Source organism: Lissotriton helveticus, chromosome 2_1 (assembly GCF_964261635.1).
Source record: "Lissotriton helveticus chromosome 2_1, aLisHel1.1, whole genome shotgun sequence".
NCBI classification, from domain to species: Eukaryota; Metazoa; Chordata; class Amphibia; order Caudata; family Salamandridae; genus Lissotriton; species Lissotriton helveticus.
The window spans coordinates 1,513,471,807-1,513,493,644 of NC_136059.1; the positions used below are offsets into that span (position 1 = coordinate 1,513,471,807).

Consider the following 21,838-nt stretch of genomic DNA (forward strand, 5'->3'; position numbering starts at 1 on the left):
TTCTTTGGCCATTCGTCATCTAGATGCATTCTTTTCTAATAGGCAATTGGCCATTCTGGTTTACAGAGCACCATCTCACTTTTGGAGTCTGAAAACTACGCAGGAGAAGCAACGGGGGTTGAATTTAAACAGCAGTGCACTGGTTTCTGCATGATTTCTCTATTCTCCAGGCCCAATCAGTGATTATGTGGCTACAGAGTCTCAGTCCTGATTTCTGTTTCTTTCTGCTGGAAACCCTGGTATTTCACATGAGCTGTGTTCGGGACTCCTCATTCCACCTTGGATGCCTCAAGCTTCAAAATCAAACTAGACTCTTGGAAACAGTGGCTGCTATCCCCACCTTCTTCGCACGTCTCACAGTCCGTGTGAGACTCATTGATAGTTAGAAAGACCTGTAGTTTTCAGTGTTGGTCACAAGGATTACTTGGGAGAGTCCTCTCCAATGCTCTTCCAAGCATGACTTGTTCAGGTCATGACATCGGTCAGACCTCACAGCTGATGTTGACCTGGTGCAAGAGATTACGCCTTATCATCCAGTGCTAGGCATTAGTCAAGGACTACATCATCAGTTAGATTCACAAGCGCTGCTGCAGGAACAGAAGTTATTATCGTGACTCCATTTTAATATCATGGTGGGAGAGTCCCATTCCTTTGCAGTGAGTGCTTTGGATGCTCCAAAGTACCAGCGGGGGTGGATCTGGTCACTTAAAGGATGTGGAGTCACATGCTTTTGCTAACTTAGCCTTGATCGTCCTGTTCTCACACTCTACCATGCCTGGTGCTTCTGGTCTGTGCCTGCAAAGACATTTCTGGTTGATACTTGAGGCTGTGCACAACCGTTGCATCACATCACTTTTAAAGTGACTGCCTTTATCTGATTCAAGATAGACCAGCAAGCCAAGCCTCTGTATCAGCTCCCTCAAGAATACTTTTGCCACAGTCAGACTAACATATCGCCTAGCATGTTATGGTGCCACCCTTTGGAAAACCTACAACAACCAGGAAATACGTCAGCTGATTAAAGTGGGGCATCTCTAAGAAGTCCAGTCTGAAGCCAAAGGAACATTTGTTTTCCTCCTATGTAACCCATGGTCACACGTTCTCCTTCCTGGCTTTTTCTAGCACAAAATACATCCTTGACTTAGGCTTTTGGCTGTGACATGAAAGTGTGGTCGGTGCCAATATCGCTTGATGGTCTACACCATCCCATCTTTTCTGACACCAGTTGGGCCATGTAAATGTCGGACCATTGCTGGCAATATGGAATCGAGCAGAACGGTTTCCCCGTTATTTGATCCCCCAAATGTCAGTGGAATCCTTCACACACCCTGATTTCTAACATTCTCTATTTCGGGAGCCTCACGCTGCAGCTCTCTGGGCACAGTCAGTGCAGTATTTAACAGCTTACTCCGGACGGTTGCACTTTGATTACTGCATGGTTTGCCCAAGTGAAATTTGCTGGTCTAGAGCCCAGTGCCTGTCCATCTCGTCTGCGTAGCGATTTCCTGTGATGACCATCTATACCTTGAGGACAGGACACTTCACAACTATTTCTTTGGGCAACTGAAGGGTGTTTTACAGGTTCATTGCATACAGGCTCTTGCGCATAGGGGAACCAGAAGAGGTCAAACCTCTGACCACAGCTGGCCAAAGTTGTGCCCCAAGCCGAATCCATACTGGCTATGGGTGTAAATGGTACGCCTCAGCACATCCGACGCAGCGTCATGCCCTTGTCAGCTGTTCATTCAGCTGCTTGTGAAGATGTTACCTGACACAAGGAGGCTTTCACCACCCCATTTGCTGTGAAAATGGTGCATGTTGCTTTCACAATACAGAGTCTGACTCTCAAACAAGAGCAGACTACAGATAGTGGGACCAGATTCTTGAAGGGGTACATCCTGATTGCTTGGTCTCTGCTTAGTGCACAGCTATATTACATCAACGCATCTGTGGTCCAAGTCATACTCATCAGTGTCCTCTTCAGGAATGGGCAAAAGGCCAGCAGGGAACATTGTATTACATCTCTGCAGTAAATGTCTTCAGCCAGAATCCTCTGCTCATACAGAATGAATATTTGTCCTGTGTTGTGTTCGAGTGTAGGTCATGAGGATTTCAATTGTGTGGGATAATCTCACTACCTTCACTCTGCTTTAAGATCAATCCAACAGCAGAGACCGCTTTGAGGAAGCCAGGCAGCACAACAGACATTGGGTAAAGTGTAGCTGAATGGTGCCAATGGCCACTTTATCTCCCTGTCCCTCTTTGTCAACAAAGTGTTCATCAGTAACATCTGTGACAGTACATAGGTGAGTTCCTTGTTGTAGTCTTGCATTCCTAGAGATGGCGCACCACAAAGTACATTTCTGAGCTCCTGGAAGGCTTCCATGCATTTGTTGTCAAATGGTGTCTGGTCAGTGTCATCATAATGTGCAAGCCTCTGTAGTAGCTTTGACACAACAGAAGTTAGGAATCCACTGACCACAGTAGTCCACCATCAAATATTCTTGCCTCTGTATTAACCCTGGGCAGTGAACTATACTCTGCTAGCGGAGTTTCCCGCATCCCACGTTACGTGGAGCTCGCGGAGTTCTGAAACTCCGCTTTGCGGAGTTTTTATCCTCGCTCGTGGTTGCCAATGTCAAGTTGGCGACTGAGCGTAGAAAATAAACATCCCGGTGAGATTTCTCAACGCGGGGTGGTCAGGTTTCTCATTGCGAGTGGTCGCGTATGCTTGTGACTGCTTGCGATGAGAAACTGCTTGTTCGCATTGAGAACTGCTGCTCGAGTAAGTCTACTCGAGTGGTAGAAAAGGGAATGGAGGACCGCTTGCGCTGTGCAAGGTGCCGTTCGCGATGATTGCACAGTGCGGACAAGCATCCGCACTGTGCAATCGCCACAAGCGGCATTTTTCTTTGGTACTCTGCCGCTTGTGGAGCTTCGTGTAGCACAGCATTTTTTTTGCCACTTTCCAGAGTTCCGCGTAGCGCAACTCCACAAACTCTACCAAGGCTTACTCTGTATGTGGTATGCACTCATGCTACTCCTTTCTCCTGTTTCAGTTTGGTGTCTAGGTATCGGTCCTCATTTTGACAGTCATCCAATTCATTGGGGAATTCTTGTGAACATTCTCGGCAAGGTGGTCAAGTGGCTGATCGTGTCTTGTCTGTGTGCTGCTTTGTTCGGATTCCACAAGTAGATCCTTGATGTACTGCACCAATGTCCAACTGCAAAGCAACTGTACGGTCTCTAGATTTTTTTTTACCAAATCTGATTAAAGGAGGAGGGGCACTCTGTATACCCTTAAGGAGTTTAACACTGCACAAGAGTTTAATCATGGAATCTGAACAGTTATTTTCTGTCCTTGTGTAGTGGAATGAAAATGGATGCCTGGCACAGACCAGTGACTGTATTCCACTCTGGGGGAATTTGGTAAAGCATGATGGGCGGGTTCGGTACAACTAGATGGCAAGGAAAATGATTTTACTGATTTTTAAAAGGTACTGTACTATCCACATAGTTTATTTGATTTCTGATGGGCCGTGATTGCAGTTACATGGACTCCCAATTACTTCCTTTAGAATGCCCTCTTCTGACATGCTTTCAATGATCGGCATTATGCCTTCTATTGCTTCTGGTGAGAGCTTGTATTGTGGCATCTGTGGGAAGACTACATCTTGCTTAATTTGTACCTTCAGATTTGTGACTTTGATCAGCCTTTTTTCCCTTCCTGTGAAATCCCACACTTTCTTTACAGCTTCCTTTAAATTAGGAGGCAAATACTCCTTTGTTAGGACAGCGTATAACCGCAGTACAGTCTCTTGGTATTTTATTTTGAATTCTGCATCGGCTACCTGAGTTTCTATTGCCACATCTTCCAGCATGCAGGAAATCCCATAGTTGAGTTTTCAGATCAAACCCTACCCCAGTAGGTTCACTGGACTTGAACTGTGAACTAGTGATAGTCTCAGATGGAGTCTATTCTTCCTGGCACTGGGAGGATACGGTTTCTGCACTGCTGGCTTGTAATACCTAAAACTCCGTTACTGGAGCCACCCACTTGACTAAGAACATTTGAGGTTCCAAATCTGTCCTGTTTGTGAAATCCATCATATAATACATGGTGGCAGTTTACTTTGCCTTGCATATATGGGCCATTCTGTTGTATCTCTAGAAAAGTACCAAGTATGTAATTCCCGCAAGGGAGTGTTATTGTGACTGGTCGAGTCCAATAGGGGACTCTAACATCATGGGGACCTAGGACATCTGATCGCTGAACCATAAACTGGTTCTCCTGAGCTCTGAGATGGTGCTGGACATTTTGTGCTTGCACCATATGGGTTTGAGGTACGTATCTCTGGTTTTGCATTTTGTGCATAGGAGCCTTGTGCATCGGGGTTTCTACCTTTTTACTTGCCTCAACCCCCCTCTTGTGACAAGACATTCTGTACTTAATAGTTACACTGTCAGCATTGGATCCACATACTCCTCAATGACTGACCTTATTACAAATGTGACCAGGTCGTGTTAATTGTAGCACTGACCTCTGCCTCTCCCTTGCTGGACAACAGTCCCTCACTGCACATAATGAATGGTGACTCTGTATGTTCGCACCATGCCAAAAGTAACCCCCAGACCTGAATTGATCATCACAATCTCTCGGACCGCCATTCTTGGCCAGTTTTTTCTGCATGGTCATTTAACTCGCCAATCTCCTCTGCTTCGCATCAAAAGTATTTCTACTGTATTTTGAGTACTTTGAAGGTCTTTGTCTGCCAACAAATCGCATTCTGCGGTATTTGGGAGCAAATTTCATGGCACAAATCCAAAACAAAAAAATAGACAAACCTGCTGAAATTCTCAGCAATGTGTTCATTCCACTGTGCCCTCTATAAGCCTTCATTTTTCTTCCTAAGAAAGCCTGCGTGGGCTCTTTGGGTTCCTGTCTCATCCACAAATTTTTGGCTAATTCAACTTGTCCGTGTCCTACTTGTCTTAACACCAGGAGAAGGGGCATTGGTATTCCCCATCCTCTGTGCTCTTGGAAGGGCCAGTCTATGGTGTTTACTCCTTCCACAAGTCCCTCTTCAAAAACATGTTTAGATCTTACCACAAAACCTTCAGATAGTCACAATTCTATCTACTCATTTATCTGGGTTCTTACTCCATTTCGAAAGGCGGTTTTTTAAAGGGAAGTCTGCTTTGGTCAAAGTGGCATAAATATATGCTCACTCCTGTAATTCCTTTAGAGTACTCCTTCGCTTCTGCTCTGTGTTCTTGTCCTTCACCTCTGATGCTATGGTATGCCTTTTCTTTATTTTTTCACCACTGCTCCCTGAACTTTTCCAACTCTTCACATTCTCTTATACAATGGACCAATTTCTTTATGTATTCTTAATCCTTGCAACTTCATTGCCTTCCGGTCCTTGTCACTCCCTTTCATTATGACATTTTTTAGACGTTTCTTTGTGACCAATCCAATTCGTGCTCATCCTCCAACTCTATCTTCACATTCCCTTCAAATGCAACCCTCAGAACTTCCTTTCTCATGTTAATTCATGCTCAATACACTTTCTCAGAAGACTTAGGTCCAAGTTTCCCTTCACAATTTCCTCAAGCTCGGTTTTCAACTGTGCGACTTATCTTTTGGGGGTCATCTCCTCTAGGCTGTGGAAAAGGTCCTGGGGCTGCAGCTACAGTGGCCCCTTTGATTCTAGAAGCATCAGTAGACTCTCTGGGGTCCTCAAAGGGGACACTGCTACGTTCACCAAGGTCTGTGGGGTGCTTGAAATGGCTTGAGTAATTTGATTTTTATATTTATTTTCATTTTAGCAAAAAATAGACTGGCAATGCCATTTCCATCACAGACCAATTGAATAAAAAATATGCATCACAGGTACATAGAGTACAATTAAGACCTAGGTATATAGGGTGGGGGACTGTGGTTGACAGCCAAACAGGTGTTGACACAACAAAGAAACATGTTCTCTACCCATGCATGGTGAGTCTCCAAGTATTCTTATATTGAGGCACATCTGGCATGGGGGTTAGAGAGCTGCAACCACATCAACCTGCATACTTAATCAGGGAAGTGACTGCACTGCATGGGATGTTATTCAACATCTCTGAACTCCCCCTCCCCACTTGTATCGTCTTCTAAAGCACAAAGTATACTTGGTACGGTCCCCATATCTTTCAGGCAACTACGAGGTGGCAAGGTTGTGGTAAACTTCTGATTGGGTGTTAAAGTAGATCGGATCTGTGTGCCCCCATGTACTGTTGGAAGGGGACCTTTCATCCAATGCATTACTATCCTGCGTCGTGCTAGTACCAGGGCCCAGTTCCAGGAGTTGCTGGTTAATCTTTGGGACACCCCTATTGTAGCCCAGAAGGGCCACCAGTGGCGTGAAATCCAAAGCCACCCCAGTGATCTCCTGCAAAATCTGAAATATGGCAAGCCAAAACGCTGCACTCCAGGGCAGTGCCATGTCATGTGCGCAAAACTAGCAACCATCCTGCACCACATGCACCTGGAATTCTCACACAAGCCGTAGCGGATAAACAGACCGGCATATGGTATGGCTCGTGCAATTAAATGCATTTGGGTAAGGCTTGTACTTGCAAAAGTCTGGGAGTAAATGAGGTTACTAGTGTTGGAACACTTAAAATTCCTGGAATCGGGAAATTCTAGGGTCTGTGTACATCTGGGTGCACACTTTCCTCTGTAGTGGTACCTGTTGCTGTTACTCCTGATTGAGAGCTCCGTTAGGGTTACCCTGTGGATGGAACTAGATTGTAAGGGGAGGTATATACCTTAAATCATCCTAATCACTCTGCACCTGTATCAATCGACACTTTATTTTTGGGTGAGGATTTCTTCTGCTCTGGGGTTTTACTAGCCATTGCAGCGAAAGCAGCCACTGCATTGCTCAAATCCTCACATCAGATTATGTGCTTGTCCTGCTACCTTCTTTCCAGCCAAGTACAATTGTTATTTTTTGTTTATCTTGTACCACGTTTTTTTTATGTTCGCAACATGTTCCCAAATGTTTAGAGCCTCAAATTGTGTGGCTCTAGGTAGGAGTTTAATCTAGTATTTTTTTTTTTACCAGATTCTCAAGTCTCCCTATATGGAAAGTGCCATGTAACGAACTGTAGATACCAGACTTTCTCAGTATACTGATGTCATCACTGGAGCTATATACACGTACATGACCCTTTCTTTGGGCTGCAATATCTTTATTGCATATAGACTTTGGAGTTATCAAAGTTTCCCCATGTTTTCTTATTGTCAGTAAACACTAGAATCCCCCAATCCTCATACAAACCTCTCTAGCAACAAATTAATAGCAGGGCAGCATCTACTGTCTTTCCACCAATCTCTAAACGACCAGTGCAAAAATCAACCTATCCCATCGCAGCACCTTATGACACAGCATATAGCCAAAATTTAAATAAATTGAACTTAACTCATCTATATGAACTTGTCTGCCTTTACTAAATGGAAAATAAATCACAGTTCAAGGATACAGGTTGTGCTTTTCGCAGTCCCCACAATAGAACAGTAAACTCTCGACCTGTGGGAACTTGCGTCAACCCAGTATATTTAATCCTGTGCACCAAATAGTGAACAAATGCTGATCCAGTTTAATACATTCACACAATTGATATTCTGTCCCTATCTTGATGTGACTGATGGCACTTCACAGTACACACCTCAACCCTTTTATGCAACTCAAAATAACTGGATTGCAAGATCAGACTTTGAGTCATCAATTTACGTCACAGGTATATATCACTACACTAATTGCATCAAGCATAAACAAAATCGCCTGCTGTGCAAGCCCATCCTATCCCATCTCGGTTATGCCCTCAGAACTCAAAGAAAAACATCAACACTATCACCACTCTCTACAAGCCCACAAATCAAAGCCACATGATATGTAGATTCACAATTCAACAAATTTATGATAGCCAACTCCCTCAAACTAGTCACAATATGCACAACTGTTTACCTTCTCTCAACTTCTTTCTCACTCACATGCATTGCCTTTCCCTATTGATACTACTTAAGACTTCAGGAACCCCTGGACCGCTTCCACATCTCTGTAGGGCCATCTTGAGTGAGATGCAGATTGGATTAGGGTCAAATTTGAATCTCCGGGCAAAACCGGCGGAGCCATGAAGGTACAGGTCTTTGTCTTGAAGGTCAATTTACCTATAGAGGTCGAATCAGAACCATCCTCTGCTACCAGATTTTGAGATTGCACCACAGCTCTTACCCTGTGGATAACTAATGGCCCACAAGCAGTGTAATTCTGTATGGATTTTGGTGCTTTCAGCTGAAACTATCCTAAAATGTTAAATGATTATTTCACTGACTGATACATAGAACCCATTTGGTCCTACAGAAACGAAATATTGGGATGTCTTAAACCCTAAAAGTTTCTAGCTCTAGTCATGCAGCAATTGATTGAAATAGGCAAAATCAGTCATTAAAAATGCAAAGCTCATTTAATGTACAGAAGTAAATTAAAGAACTTAAAGTTGAGGTCAGTAAAGTATGAAATCTAAAATGGGATAGAAATCCAACCTGGATTCAACTCCAAGGATCAATAGAGAAGGGCTCATGTTACATGTGCTAAAGAACACACTGATCGGGTATTGAACAAACGAATGCATACATTTACTACAGTTGTATATGGTTTTCATGAACTGAATCAACCAGAATTAAGTTGTGACTGTTGCAGACTACCTCTCCTAATTCTACAATACAGTGCTTCCCACAGACTATGCTGGAACACATTTTTTTACATGTGAGAATCACCTGAGACCGCTAAGTATACAGCCTTGAATTACTACAAACGTCTTTATTTGGAGCAACTTGTGAAGGTTGCTGTCCTTGTACATGAAGCACATTTGTATTTTTATTTCTCAGTAGAATAAAGTTTGAGTCTATCCACGTAGTGCAGAGAAGTCACAACAAGATAGTCTGGCCTAAAATTTGTTAGCCAAAGTTAATTTTTATTCATACAAAGCATTAAAAATTAGAAAAAAACCTCTTATCACCCCTACAGGCAGAAATAAGCTTGTCGATTATAGATGAGATGACAGTGCAATATGTTTAAAGTTGACACCTTTCACATCACTACAGTCTTATGCAAATTTGTTCTATGTGGTGGCTTAACATTTAAATGCAATTTTTCTTTTTCAAATGTGTTATCTTCAGTGTGGAGTATGCCTGATCTTTTCTAGACAACTGGTTTCGTTTTTGTTGCTTTAAATCTACCCTGTAGCAGCTTGGTCAAACCTAGACTAGGCCTAATAGGGCTCGCCTATGATACTCCCTGAAATGGCTGCCGTTATGTTTGACCATACCCTGTGTTTCATCAACTTATTGTCGTGAAATATGTACTTGCACTGGCAGCTTGTTCATGTATTAAGTGACCCTTCCGCCTCACTTGAACCTCCCAGGACCTTTAACAAAAGTGTGGATGCATTCTCATTTACTTTAATCTACTTCTGATCATTCCCATCTGGTTCCCCTTCTACTTGTGTGCTGTACCACGATTCAGCTGCCTCCGCCTCACAAATAGAAGTGGTAAGTAGGGGCCAGATCTGACATGTCAAGGACGCCATACCCTCATAAGGCCAGGTGTAGTGAAGGAGCCTTCGTAGACGTCGCCTACTGCAGGTAACGGGGATAGGACGTGGTCTGACGGCTAGAGCTGCCGACTTTGGAGCTGGGAAACCAAGGTTCGAAACTCCACATCCTGTGATTCTGGGCAAATCACTAATTCTCCCCAGTGCCTACCAAAAACATTAATGTTTCCTTGTGTAACATAACTGGTGCTCATGTAAAGTGCTCCAATACGTTCAGGTCAAGTTCATGCTATATAAATCTGGAAAAAAGTGCAGACTAAGCCGTGATCATCGGAATGGGCCACATTCAATGGTTTACTTCAGTCTTTCAGGGTGTGTTCTTGTAATGGGAGACACTTTAGTAATTCGATTCATTCTGACTATTAATAAGATTAATTTATTGTAGTCTTCCCTCTCCCCACCCAACCTCAGGTCCCTGTTCTGACGGCTTGTTTAAGTGTGACGGAGTGAAATGCCTTCCAGAATCTTCTCTCTGCGACGGGACAGCTGACTGTGCAGATGGACTGGATGAGCGCAGGACTTGCGGTAAGACTCTTTCCTGTTCATAGACTATGGTGTCACTGTCAGATTAGTGTTCCTGGTTTGATAGTGATTGGTGTTAACAAACCGGTGTCCAACGTTTGAGAATCTTGACGTTTTGTTATTCCAGAAACCAAAACCTGTAAGTACAATTGGCTAAATTCGCTAACGGCGAACATTTGTGCGATCTACACGTGTAGCCTTGGCCAGTGTTTATTTACTCGATTTTTATTTGCCTTTAAACACCCAACTAATGAGCACGTGTATTTGTATAATAAAACTTCCACGGTTTTCATGAAGCTGCTATATTATAACTTAATCACTTAAGTAGTTTGATTTTTATTGCGATAGTTTCATATCTGCAACTGAGCTTTTAGCACCAATATCTGGTATTTTGTGTGTGCACCCATTGTTAGACCTTGTATGTAATCCAAAGCGGTCACTGTTAATTATAGTCAAATTTGCCGTTTATGAAACATTAATGTAATTCTGTTACAAACCGCATATCTTAACCTGGTTTAGAAGGGGGTTGCTGCGCGATAAAAAACGAAGCTGGATACCAAAATCTGGTTTAAGCTTTAATGTGGCCCAAGCCCCTGCTGATGTTTTTTGCTAAACTTGTTCTAGGGCAGGGCCATAGGAATTATGCAATTTTGTGGCCGCAGCGTATTCCGAATAATTATGGATGTCACATAAAATTTGCAGATTATGCAGCAGATGATTAACAGAAGGGTTTCTACTACAAACGGTTCAAGTTACTAAAGACGTGGCAAAACGTGTCCCTGTCCAGTGGAAACCCCTTTAAATGTTGATTGAATCTTTCTGTTTTTTGCTGTATTTGAGTGTTAAAATGGTATTGAGGTGAAATATTTGCCCACAGTGGTACTGATGTAAAAATGACAAAATAATGAAGTAATGCTATCAACACCTTTGCAGCATTATTTGCGGTTTCTTGCTGCATTCCTTACTGGAACCTCTCCTGCTGCATGATTAACGTGGATTTGTACTAGGGCAGTTGAACAAAAATTGGCTATGCAAGTTTTTTTCCCCCCTGACCGGTTAACACTCCTATAGTGATCTCACAAGTCAGACTGCGTGTAGCTCACAGGGCTTGCACCTGGGAGGAGGGAGGGATGGGGGCAGGCGGAGATGCTCTAGCAGGGCTCCACAGAAGACACCGGCAGATCAAGCCTCCACACCCGTGCCCAAAAGCATCCAAAATGGCACAGAATCTAGACACTGAGCAGCAGTAAATTCAAATGCTGAAAATTCTTATGGAGACAAAAACTACTTTGGGTTGAGGGAGGGGTGCAACTCTTGTACCTCCTGGTTCAATTAACCGATCTTACTGGACTTGGAAATGCTCTTGGGTGGAGCAGCTCCAAGGGAGGGTGGAGTAGGGTAGAGTAGGGTGGGGAGAGGAGTGATTAGTGGATAGGCAGGGATTTTTCACGCACAATAGAGCTTGGGTCGGGTTCAGGGACGAGGTTTGACCTGGTCGAAAGTTTGTTAAGACGTAAAAAAATGTCTGGAGAAAATGGGGCATGCATCTCACTGTACGGGAGCACTCAACATCTTTCTACAGGGGAGCCATACACCCGTCAGGTTGCACTGGACACCGCCTGAAGGGCACAGTTAGCTTGGGCAGTAAAATTACATCTTCCTAAGTGTCCTTTTCAAAATGGTGATATAAATCTGGCTTTACCATAAAGTTCAGGTTTAAATTGCTATTAAAATGAGCCTTTGAATTATTTGTCTAGCTTCTCAAACAAATTAAGCATTATAAGGTGTTATAATGTAAGTCAGTGGGTTCCATTGGGAGAGCAAGCCTTGCTATAGTGAAAATCAACTTTGAAGGTTTTTCACTGCCGAGACAAGTAAAAACTTTCAATATAAGTTTCCCGCTTTTCAAATCCCTGTGGGCATTTAAGGCCTACCTTGGGGGTGGCTTAGATGTATTAAAAAGGATGGATTAGGCCTGGCAAAATGTTTATTTTGCAAGGTTGAAATGGAAGTTTTGAACTGCTCGCTTATGCTGCCGTGGTAGGCCCGAGATGTTTTACAGTACTACCTTAGTGAGTGGCATGATGAGTGCTGCTGCCTACTTGGAACATATAATTTACAGGCCCTGTGTTATTCCATATACTAGGGACTTCTAAGCAAATTAAATGTGCCATTGAGGTATAGGACAATTTTATATTTAAGAGTGAAAGCACAAGCACTTTACCACTGGTCAGCAGGAGTAAAGTGAGCAGAGTTCTATGACCAACAAAAACTGTTTCAGCTAAAGACTAATCTGGGGGAATACTGCAAAAATTAGTTTACAACTAGTCGTTGTATTGAAAAGTTGAAAATAAATGTGCAGTAAAAAAATGTTAGACTTGAAGCTGTGAAGCAGTTGTTACAATCTGAAGTATTAAACTACATTGCTATTGATCATAAACCTGGAAATGCACACCAGAACACCATGAAAAGTGTAATGAAGGCAAACTGGCTCAGGGTAGTATATGCATTAACTGAATCCTACATGAAAGTAAAGTTTTTGTACCCATGCCAGGCAGTAACTCCTGCCCATCTCTCAATGCTACCTGTCCAATTTGGAGAGGGTGCAGCGGGGACTCCTGGTTGGATATAACGTTCTCCAACTATTTATAGGCCCACGGTCTAAACGGGAGCATGATTGCACAAATATCGTGTACTAAACGAACAGACTAAACGGTAAAATGAACAGGTAATGCTGAGCGTGGACCCGATGGTAAATAACACTATGGAACACTTGCTATTTTAAAGCAAAGCAGTGAATTCGCTGAAACTGCAGCTACACTTGGGCTCGTTTCCCAGCTTATTTCCTTTTATTTGTATCTAGACTTCACTCCTGTACTCCAGGGTGCTGCATGTATAACCTGGAGCAAAGGCAACTAGTAAACTTTGGAATGCGAGTTGATCATCCAATAATCATGCTGCTGGAATTAAGATTCTGCGACCACTGCTTTTTTGCAGCTAGCGCAAATGGGTCAAGTTACTAAAAATGTAGCAACACTTGATGTGCAGGAGAAGCCAAAGTTTGACTTCACCTTTCAGTTGCCTATTGCTTTGTTTGGGTATTAAACTAGTGCAAGTAAGGTGAGTCATTAACGTGTGTAAAAATGACAAAATACTGAACTGATACTATCACAAAATATGCCGTATACTTTGATTTTTCTTGCCAATTAATTTAGTAAAATCTGCCGCATTATTTGGTCCTCCCATGTGACATGATTCCAGTGGTCTTGCCATAGCCAATAAACTATTGGAGGCCTGCAATTTTAATTTCGAAAACTACAAATGATCATGCTATTCCTTTCTACTGAAAGTTGTAATATGACTCCTTTGAAGTAGATTAGCTCAAGACAGGATCAGTGTAATGCAGACTATTCGGGACTTAAATCCCCTTCAGTTAAAAATGCAAGTAGGCTGACCTGGAGTGGAATCTTATGTCACTCCACTGACTGTCAAACCAGGCAATAATCTTTTATAGACTTAGACTGGGTAAATAAAGCAGGTTATGTTCAGCTTACCTTCTTTAGACATAAGCCTCTCCCTTCACCATCGAGGCAGAGAATTGCACTCTGCTATAGGAAATATACTGGTACCATCCTGGTCTAAAAAGACAAGAATGGGTAGCGTTTATTCTCTGTTCTGGTTCCATTCTTGTGGAATTCTCCCTGTCCATACTTTGAGAGCCATATTTAGACCTCATTTAGGTGAACCCTCAGGTTAGATCGAAGCTTCTGGGCGGGGGTAAGGACATTTGACTCTGGTATATGTTCTAGTACCACTCTGTAAACTAACCAAAGTACATGTATGACACTTGGCTCCCAGGGAAGTGACGTAGACCAATCGGAGGCTTTTCAGGGACTTTGTTGGGGCATGGGGGAGGAGAGAAGAGTACCGAGCTCAACCATAGTAACACATTGTGTGGCTCAGTGCTGGTCTCAGTAAAGAAACTAATTTTAATAACTCAGCAAAAAGTAATACCACACTGTTCGGGGTTTAGCTACTGGTTTGTGATTCAACCTACTCATCCTTGTTTAACATTTGCACCCACTATTGCTTCCTCTCCTCATTCTGTGAACTGTTTGAGTCTGACTAATGCTCCATGCGTAGGCATAGATTAGACACAAGTGTTTTACAATCTGTTTCTACCAAGCAGAGTATTTATTATTTCAGTTCGGTAGTTTGTAGCCAAAACGGGGTTGTTTATGTAATGTTGAATGTTCCCCTGTAGAGCTGTGAACCCAGTTCAGTCCTTCACTCCACTGTATTTGCTTGGAGTTGGCAGCACTGGGTCTTCAAGTATTCCAGAGGTGCCAGGCAGCACATGGTTACTTCCTGGGCTTGATTTGCCTGTATGCGGTGTACTGCAGGCAGGGTAAGATGAGTGACCCCCCTCACAGCATAAGTATGCTCCTGCTTTGTTCTCAATCAGTCCGCAACATAGTTCAACATCATTTATACCCCAACCTCTCAAAAAAGTCAGCCCAACAATTCAAGCACAATATTACAAAACTTCACCCTGAAACTTAGTGGATCTCTATTTCTCACCAGACAACTGGAACACAACCACTGATATCATTTTCCACACGAAAAGCAGAGCCCAAGGGAGGAAAGCATTCGTAGCCTCATTCACGATCTCTTCCACTAGGAAAACCGCATATGGTCTAGTTATTTGTATTCCCCCTCCCCTCCCAGCGACGGCAACCATCACCATCTACAATAATGTAACCATCCTCATTCAATCCACAGACTGTAGTTTAAATCTCTTGGACAACATCTTCCTCATCATTAAAGAACAAGCGTCTAAACACCAAATTGCTACCCAAGATACTCCCATCACCAGCACACAAGATGTAACATCTCCAGCCCTGTCTGACAGCCTCGCCCCTCTACCACCCTGTCCACTACTAGCATCGCAATCATACGCTACTTCCACCCAGACTACCCCTCCCAGACTACCCCTCCCAGACTACCCCTCCCACCAACACACCACCTCACTTCACTAAACCCACACACTTTACCTTCCAGCACGTCTGAGACAGCATACGCACTCACAATAGATATTGAACCCCCTCCGTGTACGATCATAGCTCCCCCTAACATCATCCTGCCCATAACCATTTCTCCTGTTACCTCTTCCATGCTTCATAATGATACTCCTTACACGTACTCCCCCCCCGCCCCCCACACTACAGCCACACTCTGCTCCTAATTACACCTCCCACACACCTGCCAACCACCCCCACAACTCGGCCATCTACACCCACAACTCTTCCATCCACATTCGTAGCATTGCCTCCAACTCTACTCATACTTGTACCGGATCACACACCTAACCAGACCACATCGCAGCCATCCACATTTATAACACAGCCTACAACCCCATTCATAACCGCTCCAGACCCAAGACTGGATGAGATTATGACCCTACTTCACCAAATCAAAGAGTAACTCCAAGCTTTTAAAGAGGTGATATCAAGACCATCATGGGGCTCTAGGTCCTCAAGAACGTTTAAATCGAGCGAGTGCCCGAACCACCTGACATTCACCTCGAAACTTACTCTAACCAGTTGTAAAACAGTTCCCTCCTGTAATATATTAACCCGCCCAGTGCAAAGCATCAATCCGTTTCCAGAGAGCGATCTTCTCTCTATTTCACTCCTGCGAACCTGCTCTAACGAACCCCATAACTCCCACACAGATGGCCATCCCTACTATTCCCCCCCCCCACCCTCACAGTTCCTCTACACACAATAGAGGAATCATCATCAACAACCTAAGAGTCCCTCTCATTCAGGATCCCACTTCATCCCTCATCACACCCAGTCTTAAATGCACACCCCTAAATTGTATATCGGACTCGAGACATTCCTTGGACTTAGCTGACCTCATTATCTCACATGAGCTGGACCTGATGATGTTAACCGAAACCTGGCTAACGGAATCCTTCACCCCACTCATCGACATTCTAGTGCCTCCAAGCTACAACATCATCAGATTGGACAGAATTGATAAGATAGGAGGAGGTATCGCCTGTATACATCGTAGCAACATCACGGTAAACAAAGCCATATCCACTGTATTCCCCTCTTGTGAATACATATGCCTCGACATCAATAGCAATGGCAAACCATTATGCGTTGTACACATCTATCATCCACCTGGGGACAACCTCATCTTCACCGAACACCTCATGGATATGGTCTCAACGAAAACCGAGCGGCAAAATACCCAAATATTCCTCAGCGTCTTCAATCTCCATTTGAACAACAACGCAGTGGTCAATAGTCTCAAACTTCCTCGATGCTCTAGACCTCACCCAAATTTTAAACAGCCCTACACACAAAGGCTCAATCCTGGACTTAATAATCTCCGTGATATCATTCAGCTGGAGTCGATCCAACCCTGGGATTGGTCAAACCACCATATTATCACGTTTATCAAGGGAACCGTTAAACTTAACTCAGTTCAATCCACAAAGCCAAAGGAATGTAAAAGACTTGAAAAAACTCAACCCTAACACATTACCTTCCTCCAGCTACAACCTTCTTCTGCGCCCTGCAGGTTATTCGACGTCCATGTTCTCACCAACCACTACCTCAATTCCATGACCTTGATAATTAACGAGTTAGCCCTCCTTCAACTAAAGAGTTTCCACTAAAGACTCAAATCCCTGGTACAACGGTCTACGTAATGAGGATAAACTGTCTCTCAGAACTTCTGAACGCAATTGGAGATCAGTCCCATCTGCGAATCCCCCTCAAGGTACTAAGGAAGAAGAGAAATGTATATTATAGAAAGATCAAGCGCACTAAAGCAGACTTCTTCAGCCACCAACTAGACCAAGCAAGAAACCGTCCCCAAATACTTTTTGAATTAATCAAAACCCATTCGAAGGATGCACCTCAACGGCTACAAGACAAAGCCCGTGCACAAGCCAACTGTAAAGGAGGCAGAAAATTCTTCAATCAGAAGACTGACAATATCAAGAAGGATCTCCTAAACGACCTAATATTACACTTGGGTCCTCATACGAAAACCTCCCCTTCACTCCCAACTGCGCCACACCAAATTCCCTCAAAGTTTGACCTAAAAAAACGACCCAGCTTGGTCATCCTTTACCACTTACACTGAAGAAGCTTTGGCAGGCTTCAGTGCACTAAGAATCTTGCATAATGACCTCACCGATCCTCTCCCTGCAAACGCTGTTAAAAACTTAACTCCATGGCTTCTGCCTCTCTGGACCAAAATCATTAACCGTTCACTTCAACAAGCTTGCATCCCGGACACCCTCAAAGTTGGACAGGTATCATCCATCCTAAAGAAACCCACAGCTGACCCGACGGACCTAAACAACTATCGTCCTATTTCCAATATTCCTACCTTGGCCAAACTACTGGAAAAATGTGTACACCACCAACTGACAAAACATATTGATCACTTTTTAACCTTCTTAACAAACACAATCCGGCTTCAGAGCAGGTCACAGCACTGAATCAGCCATGACGCACATTGACGATGCGTTACAAATCCTGTATCAGAACGGAACATGCCTACTCATCCTGCTAGACCTATCCTCAGCCTTTGATACGGTCAAACACGAGAACCTGATTGATCTTCTGAAACATAGAATGGGTCTATCGGGGTCAGTGCTAAACTGGCTTACCTCTTTTCTCCATAACTGATGCAAAAATTCAAGGTCAACAACACCCTGTCCAAACCTGTACCAATAAAGTTGGGAGTCCCGCAAGGGTCCTCACTATTCCAGACATTGGTTAACCTGTTCATGGAACCACTCACCGAAATAATACAGGCGTCTAACGTGCAGTATCACATGTACGCTGATACAAAACTATATCTCATGATCCACATCCTAGAAGTCATTAAATTGCTTAACTCGACGCTTGGGAACACCCAGACATCGCTGGCCGAAAACTATCTCAAATTGAACGCTCTAAAAACCAAATTCCTCCTTATAACTCCACCCACCAAGGTCCCCATAATGCAAGACTGGATCAAACATCTTGCTGCATTCAACGTTCAACCTACCATTGTGGACTCAGCGAAATCTTTGGGAATAACTCTTGACCGCGACCTCAATATGCAGAACCCCATTAGCAACGTAACAAAGGGAGTAAACTTCCAGATAAACACACTGAGGAAGATGAAACCCTTTCTGCCAGTCAATGACTTCAAGCTGGCAGTACAAGCTCTAGTTATTCCTCGTGTGGAGTATGGAAGTCTCTCTGTGTGGCCTTCCGTAAGCTACAACAGCACCCCTAAGAGCCTCAATAAATGCTGCAGCGAGACTCATCACTGGTTAGAAAAGGTTCCCACATCTCCCCAGACTTAAAATCCTTGAATTGGCTACCACTTGAAGCCAGAATTCACTGAAAAATAGCGTGCATGACGCATAAGGCCATACATCCCAATGCACCCAGCTAGCTCACACAGAAATTGTCGATCTCTGGTGGGATAAGATGTTCAAGAAGTGCGGAAGACCTACTACTGAAACCGCAAAGATTCAACAAGAAGAAAACATATAAACTAACCTTCTCTGGGATGGCGCCCAGGATATGAAATGCACTACCCCTAGAAACCAGACCGAATTCTTCCACTGCATCTTTCAAAAAGTAAAATCGATTCCCATGGCAAAATTCACCTTATCATAGACTACAGAAATTCTGAGAACAATCGTACCCTTTCTAGTATTCCTTACTATGACAAGGGTCCAACTAGACCGCCTAGTGACTTGATCTGCCCTTGACCTGATTCAACGGAATTGTCCTGTTATGTACCCTACTGCTTTCCTTTGCACAAGACGTTTGTATACATGATTTACCTGCATTTATTTGTTGTATAATTAACCAGACTTCATGTAAAGCGCTCTGATATCCGCAAGGGTCTTGTTCGCGCTCTATAAAACCTTCCAAATAAATAAATAAAAACACTGCGGACTGTTCCTGGACTGTCTCCTTGCTGGGCCAGGCACAATCCTTAACTTCCTGAGTAGTCTGGCAGCCTTAGGCAGAGCTTCAGCTTCTCCAACAAGTTGTGTATACTTCCGTTAACACCCCCTCACCTCTAGGCTTGGCGTCATGCAGCCACAATCCCTAGTCACGTAGCAGTCCTTCGGGTACTGTACAGTGCACTCTATCTTAGTCATTAAGTTGGAACTGTAACAAAGTTAGAAGTTGGGCTCACACTTTTACAATCCTTTCCTAGACCGGTTTTAGATCAAATGTCTGAAGATTCAGAGCTGGCTTGTGGAACAGTTAAAAATGTTTGAAAGAGAATCACCCAAAACTCAGCCTCTGTGCAAGTTGTTGGCTCTCATAGCTGGTAGCACTAGGACTGTCTTGTGAAGGGGTATATAGAACAAGGGAACAGATCTGAGCACCTGGGTTTAGTCTGATTTCCTAAACTAATCAGACCAAGTGGTAGGTGCTGCCTAGAAGCAACCTTTGCTTTAACAATGAACTGCAGTCCACCCTTCATCCCTACTATCTTCCAAATGGTAGTGCTCTGGAAGAACTAAACAGGAGCCATTTACTAACAAGGTCCTCACTGAATTTCTAAAAGGCAGCGTTGTCTAGACTCAACTTGAGTCTTGAAGTCCAGCCACAGGAATGCAGTCAATACATTTCCACTGTATGAATATATATACTAGTCCTAATTGTCCTATGCTGAACCGGAGGACTTCCAAAATGGATCCCAGCACACTCATACCACGCCCAGCTCTGACAACTTACATGTACTAAACACGATTTGCAGTTAGATTTGCACCATGCAGATCTTTGGTACAAACTTAAGGACACGCTGCACTCCAGCAGACAGACCTTAGTCCCAGACTGAGGCGCGACTCTCCAAATCCACAGTACATTAATGAAAGTGAAGCACATTCAGCTTCTCAGTGATGACTGAGAGTATTAGATTTGCAAACCATAAAGGTTTACCAGAATAGTAAAGTTACAAACTCAAATCATTTAAGGTTGTTGAAATTCAGTAGTCAATACATGAATGACAGTATAATTCACTTCGAAATAGGAAACCCAAAGACAAATTACTTAAAGTTGTAATAAAGCAAATCGCGCAAGCTCAGCTTCCCATGAAGGGTAGTGCCCTAATATGCGAAGAGGGAATTCAGGCAGGGGGTGTCGGCAAGTAAAGCTTGTGACTGCAGAATCAAAGTTTCAAGTGCAAATAGATTTGCCCAGGAGTCTAACTCTTCAGGCAGGGGCAAAGAAGCGTCTCCTCAGTGAAAAGGGCATCTGAATCTAACTAGCTTAGCAACGCACGATTAAAATATAGATCTTAAGTTAAAACTCCCTACGCTTCACCCTGAAGAGAACCAATCTGGCTCCAACATTTTCTAAGCTGCCTTCGCCTCGGAGGACGCCGTATTCAGGACTGGACAGACATACAGGCCATTGTGTAGCGATTTGAACTTTTTGAGCGACTTTACTCAAGTCTTAGTGTATATAATACCAATTGTGGGCGCTACAGCCACGTCTGTCCAGGCCTATCCTATCGGCATTGATTTAGCGACTACACCGCTACAGAGTTTTTTCTTGACTGTTCTTCCTCACCTGCCGGACAATCTACAGATACCCTGACTGGGTTGGAATTATCACCAGTTTTGGGGGATTGATTTCTCTGATCTATTATGATCTAGCCCTGAAGAATTGAAGTGTACTGTACTCCAACGAAACACGTGTCGGCTGGCGCATTAAAAACGACGAGATCAACAAGCGTCAACTGCTCTTCTGTTCTAAATCTCGCAAATTGTCATATTATATGTTGAATATTATGTGTGCACAGGTTCTCTTCACCTATTTCTCATAGGTCCCGGTGGGGGATTCAGGGCTTAGCACTTCTGCTTTGTAAGTGTGGCGCTAGCCTAGCATCCAGCTCTCAGGCTTCGTCTCTCCCCTCCAATTATTCCAGTAGATGTGTTATATGCAAGCTGGGCCAAGTTCTGGGTGGAGGAGGGGCAGCAGATTGGAGGGATAGACTTCAAGGGGCACCTTGTGTGGTCACTCTTTCAAGCACAGTGGCGTCCTGCTGTGCTTTACGCGGAAGCCCTCTCCCCTCTTACTGTTAGTGTCTGTGTGGTCCATAGCCCTGCTGCTTCATTCTGCAGTGCCACGTGGGTTCCTGTGCGGTCTCTTCTGGGTTTGGCAGATAAGCTGCCGGCTCCTCAGGCAGCGCAGCAGATGTCCTGCTGCCAGCCATGGCCAGGCTCGCCAGTCCCTGCAGCAATCTAACGCTGCCCTAATCACTGCCGATCGGGCCTCAGCACAGCGACTCTGAATCTGGAAGTTCACCAGCTAGTGCAAACAAGAGGGCAGGGACTACTCCACTGCCGATTGCAGCTTGACAGGCGGCAACCCAGGTACCCCTAAGCAATAGCGTTGCAAGCCCTGGGGAAGCTCCATCTCGCCAAAGGTCCTCCCCTCTCGGGCCAGCCAGCGACTGTTGCCATTTTGGATTTCCTTACTGTGTGGCCCCAGCCCGGCACCACGGCAATTGTCAAACTGTCCTAGACTATAGGCAATTTAGTAGTTCAAAGACAGTGGGGAGTGCCTCTTCTGCATTGAGTATCCCCTTAGTCGGCTAATAT

The 21,838-nt window shown here is 43.9% G+C and overlaps 1 protein-coding gene across 1 annotated transcript in view; it reads left to right on the forward strand.

Annotated features, from left to right (window-relative positions):
• The window catches only part of LOC144820278 (uncharacterized), a 988,894-nt gene that overhangs the window by 246,719 nt on the left and 720,337 nt on the right, over positions 1 to 21,838 (forward strand). Inside the window, exon 5 of the mRNA XM_078677866.1 lies at positions 10,072 to 10,185. Coding sequence (XP_078533992.1) covers positions 10,072 to 10,185 — 114 coding nt within the window. The remainder of the gene's footprint in view (positions 1 to 10,071; positions 10,186 to 21,838) is intronic.